This window comes from Trachemys scripta, chromosome 5, assembly GCF_013100865.1.
Source record: "Trachemys scripta elegans isolate TJP31775 chromosome 5, CAS_Tse_1.0, whole genome shotgun sequence".
Taxonomy (NCBI): domain Eukaryota; kingdom Metazoa; phylum Chordata; order Testudines; family Emydidae; genus Trachemys; species Trachemys scripta.
In genome coordinates this window covers 119,951,058-119,970,690 of record NC_048302.1, presented here as the reverse complement: position 1 = coordinate 119,970,690, position 19,633 = coordinate 119,951,058, and the positions used below count along the sequence as shown (strand labels likewise).

Here is a 19,633-nt window from a genome sequence, read left to right as displayed (position 1 = left end):
ATGTTATACCTCTCTGGCCCAGTGACTATTTATCCAAAGTGGAACAGTTGTTGAAGGAGAGAGTGACACTCTAGTCCAGTGGTTAGGGCACTCCCTGGGGAAGTGGGAGACCCTGGGTCCAGTCCCCTTACTCCAGTCACTCTTTCATTATGCAGAGTGGAACAGCTTCAACAGGAGAGACAGAGGGAGTTCCACATCAGAATATCCCATAGGTAGAGCACTGCTTAGAGCAGGGGTTCTCACAACAAATTTTTTGGTGGCCTCAGAATGTGGTCACCAACTCTTGCTGGTGGCCGCTATGACACTTTTTCCTAAAATACTTAACTTTAGGAAAAACAAATAAATATGCACATGTTCATGTCCAAATCATAGTAATTTATTTATGTAGGTTTTTTTTTTTCAGTTTCAGTAATAAAAATAATGGACAGTTGTGTCTATTCTTTACTTGACCTAAACAGAAAAGAGAGACAAATAAGGTGCTTTGCATGTTCTTGTCTTTTGTTGTTGTTTCTTTGCTTGTTTGGTTTTGGATTTTTTTAGATTTGCTAGCTAGTAAGCCTGCTTCTGTGAACAATGATGTTTGTTGATATCACTTTTCACAGCAGCAGACTTGCTAGCTAGCTGGGAGTCAGTGAAAAATGATATTAACAAACATACAAATACCACTTTTCACAGCAGACTTACTCAGGCCTGGCAAGCCACGAGACAAATTAAGTCTTGGTCGGATGGGTAGGGAGACAGCGGGGGCCAAGGGTGATAGGGTGGATGGGTGAGGGACCAGAGGATGGAGCCTGCTGGGTCCTACGGCTGAGGGATGGAGCCCGCGGCTGGAACCTGCCGCCACACAGCCAGTGCCCATGTCCAGAGCCCGCCGCTGAATGGCTGGAGCCTGCCTCCCGCCACCCCAGTGCTGAAGCCCTGAGCTCCACCACTCCCAGGAAGGTGGGGAACTCTCACCAGCTGTCTGCTCCTCCGGCATTTGTGTTTCCAGAGGGGTGATGACCTAACACCTCTGGGCGGCCCCAAGGGAGGGGGGGCTTAGCTCCCCTCCCAATCACTGCCCAGGAGGCTGTGGTCGCAAGAGAAGCCCTTGGTGGCCGCATTTGAGAAACGCTGGGTTAGAGCACTGGTTCTGAAAGGTGTGGGAGACCCCGGTTCAAATGCTTTCTCCCCTCTTTGCCTGAGGAGAGACTTAAGCCTGGGTCTCCCACATCACAAGTGAGTGCTAACCACTGGGGGGAAAGTTACCAGGTGTGTGGGCACCATCACAATGTAAAATGGCATAGGCATCTACTTTTAAAGAAGGTTCCTGGCTGTGAACTACGAAGCAGAAACAGGTGCGCCTCTGCTGTCAGGCACCCATCTCTGAGAGAGGAATGGAGTTTAGCACATTCCCCTTTCCTCAGCATCTCCTATTGGGTAGCTTAGGCGGGGAGCCACCTAGCATGCTCGCTTTTATGAATTGCAGTCTTAGGAGCCTATATCTTGCCATTCACTGTATAGGGAGCCTGGGCACCTAACTCAGGCTTTGTGGATCACATTGTGGTTTTTGTGATTTTTTTTTTTAAGAGCCCAGACTCCTTTGATGCATTCAGTCTTAAGTGACTTGTCAGGTCCCATAGGAAGCCTGTGGCAGAGTAGGGAATTGAACCCACATTTTCAAAGTCTTAGGCTGATGCCCTAAGCACTGGCCTATCCTTACTGTTTAAATTAACACCATAATTGGGGTTGAATGGTTGCTGCCAAGGAATCTCTCTTATAAAGTCTCTCAGCAATAGTGGCCATTGTGGTGGGTCGTGTCCATCAACACCCCCTCCTCCCCTCTCCCCCCCCAGGTATGAGTGTATAATTCCTACTGACTTAATTGAAGTGGAGCACACATGGTGAAAGGAGATATTCCTCCCTGCCTCCCCCACCACACCTTACATGCCATACAGCCATACTACTGTCAGCTGTGTTCTCATAAGTTCTCTTATAAGCTTAGTGGGGAGACTGGAAGGGGAAGTCTTCAAGGAAAACCTAGGGTGTTCTTGGAGGTGGTGTTTATAATTTATAGCAGGGGTCGGCAACCTTTCAGAAAGTGGTGTGCCGAGTCTTCATTTATTCACTCATAATTAAGGTTTCTCGTCCCAGTAATACATTTTAACATTTTTAGAAGGTCTCTTTCTATAAGCCTATAATATATAACTAAACTATTGTTGTATGTAAAGTAAATAAGGTTTTTAATGTTTAAGAAGCTTCATTTAAAATTAAATTAAAATGCAGAGCCCGCCGGACCGGTGGCCAGGACCTGGACAGTGTGAGTGCCTCTGAAAATCAGCTTGTGTGCTGCCTTTGGCACATGTGCCATAGGTTGCCTATCCCTGATTTATAGCAAATTTCCTCTCAAGATATCAAAGCACTTTACAAATAAACGAACAGTTTATGCATCTGTGAAATCAGCATATTTACCTCAAAAGAGTGATATGAGGCTGAAGTTATTCACCCAAAGTCGCACACTGTTTTTGGCAAATCTAAATACTATTTTCCCAGGCTCTTGATTTCCATACCTTTGCACTTAAAAAACTAAACCCAGACCTTCCTCCTGTGCTCTGCCTGGGAGGAACTGGTTCATGAAGGATACCTTATTTTCATTTTGTTCTTGAGCATCCTATGGACTCCAGAAATAAGACCTAGCTCCTGCCCTGAAAAGCTTATAATCTAGTTGTGGCTATAAACGTTAATAATTTAGGCTACAATTTAGTCACGGGAGTCACAGAATCCGTGACTTCCAAAGACCTCCGTGACTTCAGCCCTGGCGGCTGGGAGTTGCAGGGTCCAGCAGCCTCTCGCAGTGACAGGGAGCTGTGAGGTACCCCGCCACCTAAGGCAACGGGGCCCCCAAGCTCCAAGCTGCCGTGGGCAGGCAGTGGACCCCGCAGTTCCCTGGCAGCGGCATGGGGACCAGCAGCTCCGCGGCTGCCAGTGGCAGAATGGGGGACCTCTGCGGCTCCCCAGCTGCTGACGGCTGCTGCTGGTCATAGGAGGACCCCAGCAGCTCCCTGCCACTGCGGCGGGTAGGGGAACCCTGCAGCTGGTGGCGGTGTGGGAGCCTAAAGCTTCCAGCCATCCAGCATCTGTCCAGCCCCTTCCCCTTTTATCATGGATATTTTTAGTAAAAGTCAGGGACAGGTCACGGACTTCCATGGATTTTGCTTTATTTATTACTAAAAGTATCTGTAATAAAATCTTAGCCTTATTAATAATCACTAGTGCCACTCTGATCTCTGTCAGAACCTATAACAATACCCCGACATTATATGAGGGATGTTTTTAGAGGTGCCCACTTTCAGATGAGATGTAACACACAATTACTGATTATTTATGGATAGTAAAACCTCCGTAGCACTTCTGCAAGGGTAGGAGAGTTTCTCAACCTCACTGTCCCACTCACATTCCAATTTAGGTAAATAATTTCTGCCCAGTGGAAATTTTCCTTACAGTTTCAGTTAGATGTGGCTGTGTTAGACCTGAGTGACTGACTTGTTTTTCCTCATTCTTGAGCTCTTGTCAGCTTGACCTTGAAATGTAAGAATACTAACAAAGGCAAAAGGAATCTTTCCTCACCCACATTTGCTTATTACCATAGCACTTAGGAGCCCTAGTCATGGACCAGGACTTCATTGGGTGCTGCACTAACTCAGAACAAAATGGCAGTCCCTGCCCCAATGAGCTTACAGATTAAATATATGACAAGAGATACCAGATGGATACAGACTGATGGGGAAGTACTAGGAAAAGTTGAGATAAAACTTGTCAGCATGACATGTTGTGGTCCCTGCGCACAAGTGGTCCCTGGTAACAAACCTAACCGTTGTCAAGTTTTTTGTAGACATCACAGGAAAGGAGAGTTTTGAGGTGGGTAATGAGGTAGCTTTGCAGATGCTTATGGGAAGCAACTCCCAAGTGTGTAGAGCAGCATGGGAGAAAGCACAGCAGTGGTTGTTTGAAAATTTAACAAGTGAACAGTACAGGCTGGCATCATGAGCTGATCGAAAGTGAGCATCGACAGCAAGTGAGAGATGATAGGTAGTGTGTATATTGATAGTGGAAGGCCTTGAAAGTGAATTAAAACAGTTAATGTTTGAGGAGATGGAGAAGAGAGCTAATGAAGGGATTCAAAGAGGGGTGACGTGATCAAAGCGAACAGTCTAGGACAGGGGTAGGCAACCTATGGCACGTGTGCTGAAGGCGGCATGCGAGCTGATTTGCAGTGGCACTCACTCTGCCCGGGTCCTGGCCACCGATCTGGGGGGCTCTCAATTTAATTTTAAATGAAGCTTCTTAAACATTTAAAAACCCTTATTTACTTTACATACAACAATAGTTTAGTTATATATTATAGACTTATAGAAAGAGACCTTCTAAAAACGTTAAAATTAGTGGCACGCGAAACCTTAAATTAGAGTGAATAAATGAAGACTCGGCACACCACTTCTGAAAGGTTGCCTACCCTGGTCTAGGAAAATGATCTTTGCGGCAGCATTCTGAATGGATATGAGTGGAGTAAGATTGCATTTGTCAAGGCCAGAGGCGAGATGAGAGCTTTGACTAGTGTTTTAGTTGCATGGCTGGATAAGAGAGGCCGTATTTTAGAGAAGTTGCGCAGAAAGAATAAGCAGTATTTAGATATAGACTGGATGGGAGCACCTAAAGAGAGGATGGTGCCAAGATTATAGGCTTGGGTGACAAGCAGACATTCTTTCATTTTTATGCCTTTAGTAAAAATTCTTATGGGTTTCCTGTACGAATTAACACAGTTTAGATAATCTAGAATACTGTATTTTGAAACAGCAATTATTTTGCCTTTGGAATCACTATGCTGCAATAAAATGTCAGGGAGCTATTTTCAAAAACACTTTCTGGCTCAGTATGCCCATCCCTTCTTTTTACGTGGATTTTGTCTGCTTCTGCAGTGGGGATAGCTGTAGTTTTAAAACTTAGATAAGCATGTCACACTAGGATTTGATATATTCTTTCCTGTCCTAAACTATGTAATATTGTGCACTGCTAATGTAGCTACCACATTCTCAGTGAATGGAGAAAGCCGATGTTTATCAATTGGAAATTTTTTAGGAAGAAGGTGCTATATAAATGATTCTAATAACTAGATGCAATTATTGGGTCTGCATTAATACCTTGTCAAAAATATTTATCCAGGTTAAGTTGTAACAGGATATTAATTTTGTATGCTTTTGCTCTTTAACAATTGAAAGTAGTTACTTATGTTCAGCATTTTTCTTTTTTTTTCTTTTTTACAGCTTTAGTTCCTGATAGGGATGTGAGGGTCAGTGTAAAAGCATTGGCAGTAAGTTGTGTTGGAGCAGCTGTTGCCCTTCATCCTGAATCTTTCTTCAGCAAACTGTATAAGACACCTCTTGAAACCATGGGAGAAGAATATGGTATGTTGAGGTTTACATTATAGTTCCCTACTCTTTTGTGAAACATTTTAACTTGTTGACTTTGGAAAACATAATTCAATGTTCAGTTCAGTTCTTTTGTGTACACAGAGCTCACGTATACTAGCCATGTCACATAAGTTTAAGTATTACTCTATTAAGTGCACACTAGTGCTGTCTTAAACTATTTCAGTTACAATGCCCACATTTCCCACTTGGCTATGAGAAGCAATGGACACTGAGAATTTGCAGCAGTACCAGTGCACTATGGGATAGTAGCAGGAGAACTAATGAAATCATTTTTGCTTGCCTACAGCTATGCTGGCACTGAACCAATTAGTTTAACCAGTTTTAAATATGCTAATGGTAATCTGTTCTAAATGATTAGCCCCTTTCACAACTGTTTGTAAACCATTTGGTGTGTCTGTGTGGATGCAGAGAGTTCTACAAATGTTCTAGGGTTTTTAACAGGTTTTAATTTTTCTAAGTGTCAACCAAGCCTGAGTGTTACACTTCAGGAATCCTGTTTTAGATCTCACCTTTACTACACCTAATGCAAAATTATATGTCTAGGAACAAAGAATATAGATCAGACTTAGGATGGGGGACTGTATCCTGCAAAAATAGTGACTCTGCAAAGAAGTTAGGGGTCTTGGTTGATAACCAGTTTAAAATGAGCTCCCAGTAAGATGCAGTGGCTAAGAGGGCTGATGCTACCCGTTGATGTATAAATGTGAATATGAAATGGTATTACCTCTGTATGCAGCGTTAATGAGACCATTACTTAAAATGCTATCTCCAGTTTTGGGTACCTACACTTTAAGAAAGGATGCTGAAAAATTAGAAAGGGATCAGAAAAGACCTACAAGAAATATGTGAGATCTGGAAAACGTGCCTTATAGTGAAAGACTTAAGCTCAATCTCTTTAGTTTATCAAAGAGGAGTTTAAGGGTTAGGTGATATGATCATAGTCTAAGTACCTACATGGGGGAAAAGATTTCTGATGATGATTTTGGACTTTTTAATCTGGGAGACAAAAGCATAACCAGAGCCAATGGCTGAAAGTTGAGGCTACACAAATTCAGACAGAATATAGGATACAAATTTTTAATGGTGTAATTAATCAGTGGAATGACTTACTTAGGGACGTCGTGGATTCTGCTCCACTTGAAGTTTTAATCCATGATAGGATGTCTTTCTAGAGGTACTCTAGCCAGCCAGAAGTCAGGGGTTTGATGCAGGAGTTGGGTGAAATGCTATGGCCTCTGTTATGTAGAAGGTCAGACCAGATCATAATTGTGGTATTTGTATTTTTTTAAAAGTTTGTTTCTGCAGCCTACTGTCTCTCACAGGTCTGGGTATCTGGACTGCGCTCCTCTATCTGTAGCTAACGGAGGCGGGTCAGTGTTCTGGTGCTGTGTGGTCTGGTCACATTGCCTCTGCTCCTGCTTACTGCCAGATTGTCTGTCTCTGTAGCAGCAGACAATGGTGTTTATTTTGCTGCCTCCCTTATTCCTTCTATTTTAACTTTACTGCCCAGTTTTTTGGGTAATGGAGAGCTATTCCTCCTCCTCCTTGGGTTGGTTAACCCCTTAGGGGTTCAGTCCTCCTTGAGCCTCCACTGCAGCATCTCTGTGAAGGCTCCTCTGCCCCTTACAGGCATGGTAGCGCAGCAAAGAAAGCACTGGAGCAAATCCAGGCAGTGCTCTATATGTGAGGTAGCCTTCCCAGGCTCAGCAGATGGAGAGTTGTGCTCAGCCTGCACCCAGCCTTCCATCCCTAACTCTGTTAGGTCTTGGGGCAATGAGTTGGATAGGTCGCTGCCCACTGAGGCAGCTGTAACTCCAACTGGAGAAAAATGGATCAGGAACCCCAGTGCAGGGCAGGAAGAGGTTCCAAAAGCAAGGACCCTGACCACTTGACTCAGGGATTAAGTCCTAGGGGACCTCTGCAGAAGAAAGAAGGGAAGCCCGTGGGGCCATAAATCCAAGTCTTAAAGTGGGTCCTGAGCACCCCGAGGAAAGAAGCTGGGTTTCTAATCAGCCCCTTCCCTCCTTCCAACCAGGAAGACTCTGACAATGAATTCCTTCCCTCCCCCTGGCACCCTGTGGGCGAGGGTTCTGAGACAGACCGCTGAAGAGGGTTCCAGGCCCTAAGAAAGGCAAGCCGCAAAAAGCCTCACCAAAGCTGCAGTAGAACTTCTATGCTCTCAAAGTGTGCAAAAAGGTTTAAAAAAAAAAAAAAAAACGTGAAAAGCTAAAGTGGGAAAGACAAAGCACCAAATATGCAGGAGAGGGGAGTCTTCCTTCTCTCCTCCCTCTCCTCCACTGGGGAAGATGAGCTGTCTGGCTTTGAAATCTGAGTTGGCTCCAGTGAGTAAGCCTCAGAGTAAATTTCTCTATTTCAAAATCCTCCCCTGATGCTGCAGTACCCCTTTGCTCCTCCTTTGAGGAAATGATGAGGGATGAGTGGAACAAGCCTGATAAGGGCGAGCGTGTTAACAAGAACAACCTTACTCTATAACATTCAGGAACCAAAGGGCTGTATGTTGATGTCGCTGTTGTGTCCCTCTCCAGGGATAAGGTTATTCCCTCAGAAGGTGAGTTCTTCCCTGAAGAGCCTGCAGATAGAAAAATGGAGGCTGCTCTCAAAAAGGGCTTTGAACCCTCCTTGGTTTCTTTAATTTATGGTATTAGCAATAATCTAACCAAATATCTTCATTTGCTCACTAAAGGACTTTCTAATTTATCTTTAAATCACAATGACCTGAAACTTACACACATGATTTTTTTTTTTTAAGTTCAGTATAATTAGTGTAGAGATTTTCTTTCAGATTTTTATCTTAAAAAAATACAGATTGGTGCTTTTTAGGTATCTTGTAGTTGGGTAGTGGATTTCTAAATAGCAGCTTGGGTGAGGTGGTGAAGTTAGAGGGTGGAAGAGGGAGGGATATTTCCCAGGGAATCCCTTGCTGCTAAATGATGTACTAGCACTCGGAGGGTTAACACATTATTGTTAATGTAGCCTGTTAATGCAGTCCTTTGAAGGATTGGTGGTTGTAATTTTTGCAACTATGCTAGAATATTATAGGATTGGGCTTAGAGACGGAGAAGACTTATTGGATCCTGCAAGGACAAAATATTCATAGATTTAAAGGTCTGAGGGGCCCATTATGACCATTTAGTCTGACCTCCTGCATAATGCAGAGCATAGAACTTCACCAAGTAATTTTTGTATCAAATCCAATAACTTCTAGTTGAACTAGATTTTTATATATTTTATATATACACCTCTACCCCGATATAACGCTGTCCTCGGGAGCCAAAAATCTTACCGCGTTATATCAAACTTGCTTTGATCCGCCGGAGCGCCCATTTCCCCCCCCCCCCGGAGCGCTGCTTTACCGCGTTATATCTGAATTCGTGTTATATCAGATCGCGTTATATCGGGGTAGAGGTATATAATATTTTCTTTAAAAAAACCACCCAATAATAATGGAGAAATCCCATCTCCTAGAACTGGAAGGGATCGAGTCCACCCCCCTGCCTAAACTAGCAGGACCAAGTACTGATTTTGCCCCAGATCCCCAAGTGGCCCCCTCAAGGATTGAACTCACAACCCTGGGTTTAGCAGGCCAATGCTCAAACCACTGAGCTATCCCTCCCCCCATCTTGATTTAAAGATTCCCACTAATGGAATAAATTGTTTGAGTGGTCTTCTAATGCATTACCTGTTCTATACTATGTTAGATATTAATTGGGCCGCAAGTATCATTCCAAAAGTGCTGCTTCATTATGAATTTAGTGAATGCTTGGATGATAGAAAATAGTAACATGCTTTCATTTTATTTGTTTTTGATGAAACTTTGTGCCTCGTTTATTATAACTGATTTACTGCAGTCTATTTTACATTTGTTGTAAGGAATGAAATGTCAATAGAAGACTTGTTAAATCCTAGAATTAGTATTTTTAAAATAAAGTAGTAACTTATTTTCTCAGAAGAGCAGTATGTATCGGATGTTTTGAACTATATTGATCATGGAGATCCCCAGATTAGAGGAGCTACTGCCATTCTTTGTGGAACCATTGTCTACTCCATTCTCAATAAATCACGTTTTGATGTGGAAAACTGGCTAGCAAATGTCAGAAGTTCAACAGGTAACAGTTGCGTTATTTTGAGGGGGTTGTTTTGGTGCATGTAGTGAAAACTTTGCCCTTATTGTTTCATTATTCTTTCTTTCAGGAAATCTCTTTTCTCTGGTAGACTGTATACCTCTCTTACAGAAAACTCTGAAAGATGAATCCTCCGTTACATGCAAACTGGCTTGCGCAGCTGTGAGGGTAAGCAAAATTTCTATTGTTTTTTGCTTATATTACCATAGAGCCCTTGTCATGGACTAGGGCTCTATTGTGCTAGGTGCTGAAAAATCACAGAATAAAAAGATGGTCCCAGCCCCAAAGAGCATACAGTCAAAGTATGAGAGGAGACAAATACCGACTGATGGAAGAATTCAAGGAAATTAGATAATTTTGATTAGCATGATGGGCAGTAGTTATTAATGCACCTAGTGGCCTAACCATTCTCCAATTTTTTTTATAAACATCATAGTCAAGGAGAATTCGGAGGATAACGAGAGCACTTTGTAGGGGTTCACTGGGAGCTGCTCCCTAGCATGAGAAAAGTTTTTAGTAAGTGGGCAGTGGAGGCTGATGTTGGTTGGTTGATAATAGGTGGGAGTTAACATTTTGGTAGTCAAAGAAAGATTGTGGAGAGCCTTGGAAGACAAACAACTTATATTTGATACAAGATTGCATTTGTCAGGGCCAGTGAAATTGCAGTAATTGAGATGAGAGCAGAGTTTTAGCTGTGTTGGATAGGACAGGTCCCATCTTAAAGATGTTATGTAGAAGATTCTGCAAGATTTATACATACCCTGGATGTGGGGACCTAGTGAGAGAGAGAGAATGCCCAAGCTTGTGGGGAAAGATTAAGAGCTCTGTTTAAACCATGTTGAGCTTGAGTTGATGGCTACACACCCATGAAGAAACATCAGAGACGTGCAGAAATTTTTAGGTTAGACAGAAGGAGACAGGTCTGGAGTAGTGGTAGATTTCTAAGTTGTCAGCATAGAGATGGTAGTTGAATTTGTGTTTGTGGGTCTCATTACCTAGAGATAAGATGGGGAGGGAGAAGAGGAGGAGACCAAAGAGTCTGTGGAACCCTCACAGAAAGTTGAGTAGGGCACTTATGGAATGATTTGAGAGGTAGGAGAATCAGGAGAGGGCAGAAGCCAAGGGAGACAAGATTAGGAATATGGTTCCCTGTGTTGAAGGTGGCTGACAGGTCAAGGAAGATGAGGTTGGAATACTGATTTGGAGCTTTGGCTAAGCAGAGGTCATTAGACTTTGGCGAGAGCAGTTTAATTAGAACACAAGAAGCCGAATTGAAGAGGGTTTGGAATGGAATTGGAGGAGCTCCGGTCAATGAAATGTAGTCATTTAAATGTGTGAAAAAGTTCACATTTTATGGAAGCTGGGCTCTTTACCCTGTAATCCATGATGATTGTATGTGTGTACGTATGAGGTGGTTGCACTTAAAATTCATTCCATTTTTTAGTGGCATTCCCCATTTTAAATTTAGGCAATTGTTGCTCAAAGTGTGGTGTAGAGTCTTTTAAAATTTTGGAAAATTTAGGGAGGTGTAGGGGTGGCTGGATGTGACTTTGGACACTTAAATTTGGGTAGTCCTCAATTAAGCATATTCTACGATTATAACACTTAGTCCCCTTCAGCATAAGTAATTCAAAGCACTTTACAGCTATTCATTCTCAGAGAGAAGTATATTACTTTTGTAGAAAGGTAAAATGAGGCATAGAGGTAGAAGAATCCAGAAAGGTTACATGACTTGCCCAAGAACACATAGTGAGCCAGCACAGAATTGGGGATAAAACCAAGGAGGTATGACTCAGTCTTTTGCTTTGACATTTAAATTTAATATTGCTTCTTTCCCCCCGGTAGGAGTCACTTCACTAGGGAAGAGGTTTTTGAGTAGTTAGAGGTATCCTTCAAGCATCCCTCAAGCCCTATAGCTCGTGGCCCCTCAGGTGCTGTCTTGCTGAGTCTTGAGGTCTCTTGCCAGAGTTTGGAGCCTTCAGACTTTCCTAGCAGCTCCCTAAGCTCAGTGCCGAGCCCCTGTAGAGGTGCTCTAGAGTTTCTCTGCTTTGGCCCCTGCAATAGGTTGGTTTTAGGTTTTTATATGTGTAAGCATGGAGTTGGTGCAAGAAGAGACGCTCTGTAAATCAATAAAAGGTAGCATAATAATTAAAAACTTGTCTCTCTACCTTTTTAGCATTGCATCATGAGCTTGTGCAGTAGCAGTTATAGTGAACTAGGTTTACAGTTAATCATCGACCTCCTTACTCTGAAGAATAGTTCTTATTGGCTAGTAAGGACAGAGCTTCTGGAAACTCTTGCTGAGATAGATTTCCGGTAAGTGTGCATATTTCATTAAGTTGTGTTCTAGCTGTGCATACAGTACCTTGTATGGGAAACCTAGCTTGTGAATTTAAGTTTGAATAGTTTGAAAAATTAATGAACCTCTTATAAAACAAATCCTCAAGACTGACTAGAAAGCTGCCATTAACACCAGTGTTTACAGGATTGGGCACATTAGCAACTTCTGTGTGTTCTTTTAATCTGCTTGAATCTGTCATCTAAGAAACTGTAAACAGATAGATATAGCCCAGTGTTCAAAATAACTGGGGACTCCTGTGAAATCTATTGGAGTCCTAGATGCACCACAATTTTTAAGCTCCTTCCTTCTGTTAGTTTTTGTCAGCTATTTTCCACTTCTCGCTTATTCCAAAAAACTGTTTGGGTAAATAATACTGCACTTATGCCCTTGCTTTTACATTCCCTTACTCTCCAAAGGCTTTTTGAGATAGAAGTCTTATTTTAAAAAATAAATTAATACAAAATTGCCCCAACCAGAACCTAGTTGAGCATGTTGGAAGCTTTAGAATGTTGTTTCAATATATTGTCTTTTGAAACAGATTAACAAAAATGTGCTAATTCTGACCTTTTTGCCTAAATAATTAATAAAAGTAAATTTTAATTCTTTTAAAAATTAATTACACTGTCTAATACTTAAGAAAAATTCTTGTGACTTTAATGATGGTTAGTAACGTGGTTTGTCTTTATCCATTTTATCTATTAAGGTTAGTTAGCTTTTTGGAAGGAAAAGCAGACAATTTGCACAGAGGTGTTCATCATTATACTGGGGTAAGAAGCATTGTTCCCTCTAATTTTTCCCACCTGTGTGCGGAATGAATTTTATGTGCACCAATATGGAGGTGATGTGTGACACATCACCTTCATATTGGTGCACATAAAAAAATTAATGTGGTGGGGGTGGTGTGGAAGGGTTCGGAGTGTGGGAGGGGGCTCAGGGTTGGGGCAGAGGGTTGGGATGCGGGCTCTGGCGTGGGGCTGGGGATGCGGGGCTTAGGGCTGGGGCGGAAGGTTGGGTGCTGGGGGTGGGGCCAGGGATGAGGGGCTCAGGGCTGAGGTGTGGCCTCTGGGGTGGGGCTGAGGATGAGGAGCTCAGAGGGTTGGGTGCAGGGGGTGAGGGCTTCAGCTGGGGCTGTGGGCTCTGGGGTGGGCTGGGGATGAGGGGTTTGGGGTGCAGGAGGGCTGTGGTGGGGAGAGAGGATTCCCTCCAGCTCTCTCTCCTCGCAGCAGCACTTGGGCTTGGCGGGAGAGGTGCCTCTCACTGCTACGGCAGCTCCAGGGCTGGGCTGCAGGATAGGCACCTCTCCCCTGGCCATGGCAGAATTGGGGCTGGGGCAGGGGGGCTGGGGCACATTTGGGCCAGGGTAGGGGTGCCCCTCCCCTAGCTGTGGCAGGTCCCCAGGCTTGTTCCCTGCGTGTCTGTGCGGTGCTAAATAGGCTGCTGAATGGCCATGCAGCCGCGGAGTTCACAGGGAACTTAGGTAAGAAGCCTATCTTTTGCATATTCTATCAAAGCAGTATGATTGGCGTTTAAGGCACTGATCCAGTAAAACACTTTAAGTATATGATTAATTTTAATCAGGTGCTTAAGACCTACAGAAGCCAATAGGATTTACACATGTGCTTTGCTGAATCATTGCCTAATTCTTAGTACTGGGTGTAAAGTTGCTTTTCTACTTAAATAGAGAACTTTAGAGTATGATTTTAAAAAGTTATAATGTTTAGATTATTTCCATATGTAAATAAACAGTTTGTTCAGCAATGTAGAAGTAAAACTGTTACATTAGGTACTTCTGTCTACAAAGGAATCATACTTTTACATGTTGACCCTACAAAATACATCTTTAATAAGCTGTGAAGTTGGTCAGAGCAATGAAAACGTGCTATGATGTTTCATCTTTGCTTATACTAATCTATTCCCATAGCTATTAAAACTTCAGGACAGAGTACTCAACAATGTTGTAATCTACCTTCTTGGTGATGAAGACCCCAGAGTGAGACACATAGCTGCAGCTTCTTTGATGAGGTATAAGCTAAAACAAAGGATTTTAATAATATGCTAGCCTAATACTTCCTGTACCTGCAACTAAATAATATTAGCACTTATTTAACACTCTACATTTTAATCCTTGTTTTTATGTACATCTATAGCTACACACACACACACTCTACTTGTGATGGAAGGAATACATTAGTTCTGAATCACCTATTGTTTTGAAATATCACACAGTGATTTCCATTTTTCAAAGCATTGCATAAACATTTAATCTTCACAATACCCCTTTGAGGTATTACTCCTGAGGTGTTAATTCTGTGCCAAAAAATTCTGCACATTTTATTTGTCAAAATAACACTATATAATCGCACCAGTTTCAATTATTTTGGTAATTTATTTGAAAATACCTGTCAATAGGTATGTCTGTATTGTTACAGACCCAAAAAAATTCCCCCGGGAGTAGTGTTAAAGAAACTGCTATGACAACCCAGTTCCTGTCTCTCTGTCCCATCCCCTCCAGAGCCCAGCTTTGGGGCCAGACTCCCACACCCCCTCTTCCACCCCGAGCCCAGCCTTGGGGTGCCTCCCCAGCCCAGACACTTGCACCCCATCCTCCCCCAGAGCCCGGGGATCCAGAGGGAGAAACAGCCTGATCCTGGGTCCCAGACTTGTATGGCGTTTCCTGCACGTCGCTTCCTTCCTTCAGGGCATGCTGGGAACTGCAACTGCCGGACCCTCCAGCTCCCTCCCCCTCCCTGCTGCAGTGTCTTCTATTTGGAGCTGGGAAGCTGGGCTCTGCTGGTTCAGCGGCAGCCAGCAGCCCATTTCTGTGAGGGGGGAAAACAGGAAATTTTGCGCAGAACATTAATTCTGCACAAATTCTGCATTGCACAGTGATGCAGAATTCCCCCAGAATCTAAGGTGTATTATCTTCAGTACACAGATGAGGAAACTGACTCCAGGAGGTTGTGATTTATTCAGTGACATGGAGGGAGTTGGTGGTTAAGCTTGGACTAGAGTTCAGGAACTGTACTTATTTTTCAGTCTTGTGTAAGGGATCATAGCAGCCAATCCTGTAGCAGATCATATATGGCTACCATATTCAAGAATGGCATTTGGGAATGAAAGAGTAACACAACACTGGTTCTCCACTTGCGAAGTAACTCCCTTCTCTCCATGTGTCAGTATATAATGCCTGCATCTGTAACTTTCATTCTGTGCATCTGAAGAAGTGAGGTTTTTACCCACAAAAGCTTATACCCAAATAAATCTGTTAGTCTTTAAGGTGCCACCAGACTCCTTGTTGTTTTTGTAGATACGGACTAATATGGCTACCCCCTGATACTTGAATCCCTGGGGTGCCACTCTTCAGTATCTCCCATGTCCACATCTGATTCAGTGGTGTGGCACATAAGTTAGTGTCACAAAAGACTGTTCTTCTGCCTTTGTCTTGAATGGGAAAGTTGCCAGAATATTAAGTGACAATGGAGAGGGCAGGGATTGGGAAAGAATTGTTGTCCGAAGTCGAAGTGGTTTTATACAAGCCTGCAAAAGATTGATCCTCAAAATCTAGGGTGAACAATCTGGAAGTATTGGTCAATGGGTTATCCTGTCACTAAACTATATTTTCTAGGGCTATTAAATTCCGTCTATGTTAACAAAAATGAATTGTAACATCACATTATAATTTACACACGAAATCTGGCTCAATGTTTAGTTTTCAGTGCACTACAACTTTTCTAGCATTGTAAAATTAGTCAGTTGACTCACCAGAGTGTGTGCATGTGTCGCTCTATGAATTATTTGGAGTCAGAAGCTAAAGATCTCGACATGTGTCCTCACTCTGTAAGCGGCATCAATCTTAGAGAGGGAAAGAAGCAGGGGAAGAAAATTGTTGTTTGTTACTCAGCACCAATCACTGTTGCAGATATTTTTAAATTACGTTGTTTCCAGAGTGAATCTATTGTATTCCTTACTGGAACGCTAGTGGCCACAATAGAGGACGGTGAGAGTAAAGGTAAAATTGGAAAAGTGGGTGGTCTTAAAGTCTCCAGTAAGGATGTAAATGGTTCCTTTGAGTTAAATGTTTGAGGAGAAAGTGTGAGTTTGAGTTTAGAGTAACACTTTTAATTTTAAAAATCAGCACAGATTTACCGACACTTCTCCCTAAATTGTACATTAGATCAGTTTTTGTGATATCTATCTTTTAAAAAAGGGGTTTGCGTACTATTTTACGTTTTCTGCTTTATTTAAGGCTTGTACCAAAGCTGTTTTATAATTGTGACCAAGGACAGGCTGATCCAGTAGTGGCTGTGGCAAGAGACCAAAGCAGTGTCTACTTGAAACTCCTAATGCATGAGACTCAGCCTCCATCTCACTTTGCAGTGAGCACTATCACCAGGTACAGTATTTGCAGTATTGCATTTGCCTTGCTCTAGTTAAAGAAACACTGGCCACGGTTAAGTGCCTAAATTCGGTTAAGTGCGCTGTTGTTACCACAAAGACTTAAGTGCATGCTTAATTTTATGTACTGTGAGTATCTTCATTTACTTCAACATCTTTTCAGGGTTGAGGTTTTAGGCTTGATTTTTTTCAAAGGTGCAGACCCTTTAGAGTCAATCAGAGCTGCGAATCCTCAGCACTTTGAAAATTAAGCCTTTTATATATGGGAGCCTAAAATTAGCATCAAAACTTAAAAGCTTTTATCCACTGCAGTGATGATTTAAAAAAAAATCTTGCCTTGGCTTCTAATCCATTAGAATTATTAAAAGTTAATACTATAAATCTAATTACCCTTCAGTCATTTGTGCTATTTACATTTTGCACTTCATTTAGCTTAGGCTGTGAAATTAGACCAGTCTATTTAGTCAATTGAACCTTTAGTTTTCATCCACAAGCATAATGCTGTTGTGCCTGGAATGCTAACACTACAAGGAAATTGTTATGTAAATTGTTTTACATTAACATTAAAAATAATTCTTAATTCTACTCATATTATTTCATGAAAAATCTGTTTTTGTGGCCCAAATGTACAGGTCACCCTATCTCAAAAAACATGGGGATGATAGAAGGGATCCAGAGATGGATGATGAAAATGGTTAGAACAATGAATAAACTTAGATATGAAGAGAGTGAAAAGGCTGGGAATGTTTAGCTCTCAAAAGAGACAAATAAGAGGCAGTGTGGCAGAGGTATTAAAATAAGGAATGCCATAAGATAATCAGGAGCACCCAATGTCACATCTGTCTTCCATTTAACCTTACTGCCATTGGACACTCAAAGTGAAAGGTAATAAATTTAAAACTGATAAAAGGGAATACATTTTAACACAAAATTCAACTAGTCTGTGAAACTCATTTCTCCATTATAGTGGCATTTTATATTAATGAAACCACCCATAAGTAAATTAGCATACATTTTTAAAGAGGGATATAAACGTCATGCTTCAAGACATAATTCAACCATCAACTGATGAGATTAGGAAGAAACTTTCTGTTTTGGGAGGATGATAATTCCATAATTGCCACAGTAGGTTTTCCGGGAACTTTTCTGAAGCATCAGTCTCTGGTCAGTCTCTGACAAAACACTGAATTATATAGTCACTGATCTCATTTGGTAAGTTACCATGAATTTCTGTCTTTTTATTTTTTTTATATGATCTGTTCATATCTACCAAGTCAGTCCCTTTTTTTTGGTCAGTATTATTAAAATAATTTGTGTTTTCAGTTGCACCTCTTTTCCTTGTTACATTTAAAACCAAACCTCTTATATGTAATGGAATAGTACAAAATAAGTCAAATATATTCTATTCTGGAGGAAAAGGTTTTTCCTCCTTAAAACTTGTGTGTTGTGTTAATGTTGTAGGGTGTTTTGCTGCATTAGTTCTTTCTTCTGTTTAAACTTTAAGTGATAGTTATTTTAATTCTATGCTTATATTATTTCCTCCAACATTCAATTTCAGTGATGAAAGATGTAACCTCATATAATGAAGTGCAAAATGTGCTTTATGAAAGAGCATTTTTTTTGTTTTTACAGGATTATATTAGACTGATTAAAACATGGTAATATTCTTAAAAGGGTCTATAAAAGGAAATTGTGAGTGGTTCTTCATGTGATTTCCCATGGCAATTCCACTGTAGATGTGTGCGCCTCATGCAAAGATATCAGATTTTTTTTTCCCCCCTCAGCGGTATCTGTCCGCATGGCTTGAGTGCCCACTGCTGCCAAAAGCCACTGTGTGCTGGTATTAGAGAGCGGGGTTGTCCCCGATTCCCCTCTCCACGTACTCCCAGTGATGGTTGTCAGAGTGATCTCAGACTTGTTTATTCATTTGCATTTCTCATTCCTCGTAAATAGTGGTTAATTATTGTTAGTTTCTCAAGTGAATTAGTGTTAGGTTTCTGTTTTTTGTGTCCTTTGGGATCATTTCTTTTCTCAGTACTGGGCTCCCCAGGGTTCAAGTCCTGTGGGACATGCTCAAAGCCCATGCTTGTCAGTGATCCTCATCTGACCTGCCTGAAGTGTTTGGGTGAGGCACAAGTTAGTGACAAGTGTCACATCTGCAAAGGCTTCAAACCACGCTGTAAGGATAGAGCAGTGAGACATAAGTGCTTGCTTATGGAAGCAAGCTTATGACCCTCCAGCTGAGACATTGCGTGGGGAGAGCGCCCCAAATACTTCACCATCGGTACACAGTGCTCCATCATGTGTATCTTCAGCTCCATGGTCCTGATCCTTGGTACTGAAGAAGAGACCCAGACCTTCCTCGGGTTCAGTATCTTGTTCTTCCACATTGGTGTTGAGATGAGATGGGGGCAAGGACTCTAGTCAGCATGTAGCAGAGAGAGCTGCCCCAGGAGCCTTGCCTATTAAGAGGGGTTTGATGCCTCTGGGCCTGTGCCAGGTCCATTGAGGCTGTCCCCTAAGAAGCATTTGAGGAGCCAACAGTCGATGCTGTTCCCATCTGCCCCAGAGGCATATACAGTCTCTTGGTGTGGGTTTCATCAGCATTGGAAACCATCCAACTGCTTCCTGCACCCACAGCTCAACCCTAACCGCATCGAGAACTCCCCAGTACCACTATCTAGTCCTCTTCTCAAACCAGTTTTATCAAAAGGGAAGCCTCCCTTTCTTCCTTTGGTATCACCATCCCCAGGTTCAGGTTACCTCTTTCTGGTAGAGTCAGCATCAACATCTCCATTATGCGAAGCTTCTGACTACTCAGACTCAGAAGTGCTGGGACACAGTGCACTTACATTCCTTCAAGATTGTCATGGCCATGAACAATGCAGCAACCCAAACATTGGCCTTTTTCTAAGGGGCAATGGCCTGGAAAAGGATGGGTCCCGGGTCCATACCAGTAGCCACTCTGGGCTCCATGGGGCATCCCTCTTCCAGTCAGGACCTCATCTCAACCATCTCGTCAATTGTGGGGAGTGCATCAGACGTGATGACACTGGGAACATTGTTCCCCAATATCTGATATTGAAATGGGTACTGGGCCCCAAGAGCATCTCTCTCCGGTGTCTAGTATTCTGATTGGTCCTGACCAACCAGCCTTCTTGGGTAGCTTCTCCACCACAGATTATGGAGTTACCACCACCTCAGATGCTGGCTGCATCTTTGTCTTTGTCACCAGATGAAGCAGTTGATACAGTGGGAGACTTATCTCCTCCGAAGACCACAGGACC

General features: G+C 42.4%; 1 protein-coding gene across 5 annotated transcripts in view; it reads left to right on the top strand.

Annotated features, from left to right (window-relative positions):
- The window catches only part of HTT (huntingtin), a 217,061-nt gene that overhangs the window by 60,308 nt on the left and 137,120 nt on the right, over positions 1–19,633 (top strand). For all 5 annotated transcript variants that reach the window (XR_004645949.1, XM_034772451.1, XM_034772453.1 and 2 more), the window contains 7 exons: positions 5,301–5,441; positions 9,437–9,595; positions 9,681–9,778; positions 11,787–11,926; positions 12,655–12,718; positions 13,873–13,973; positions 16,198–16,344. Coding sequence is in view for 4 of the 5 variants with exons in the window: in XM_034772451.1 (XP_034628342.1) it covers positions 5,301–5,441; positions 9,437–9,595; positions 9,681–9,778; positions 11,787–11,926; positions 12,655–12,718; positions 13,873–13,973; positions 16,198–16,344 (850 nt within the window). In the remaining variant the exon portion in view is untranslated. The remainder of the gene's footprint in view (positions 1–5,300; positions 5,442–9,436; positions 9,596–9,680; positions 9,779–11,786; positions 11,927–12,654; positions 12,719–13,872; positions 13,974–16,197; positions 16,345–19,633) is intronic.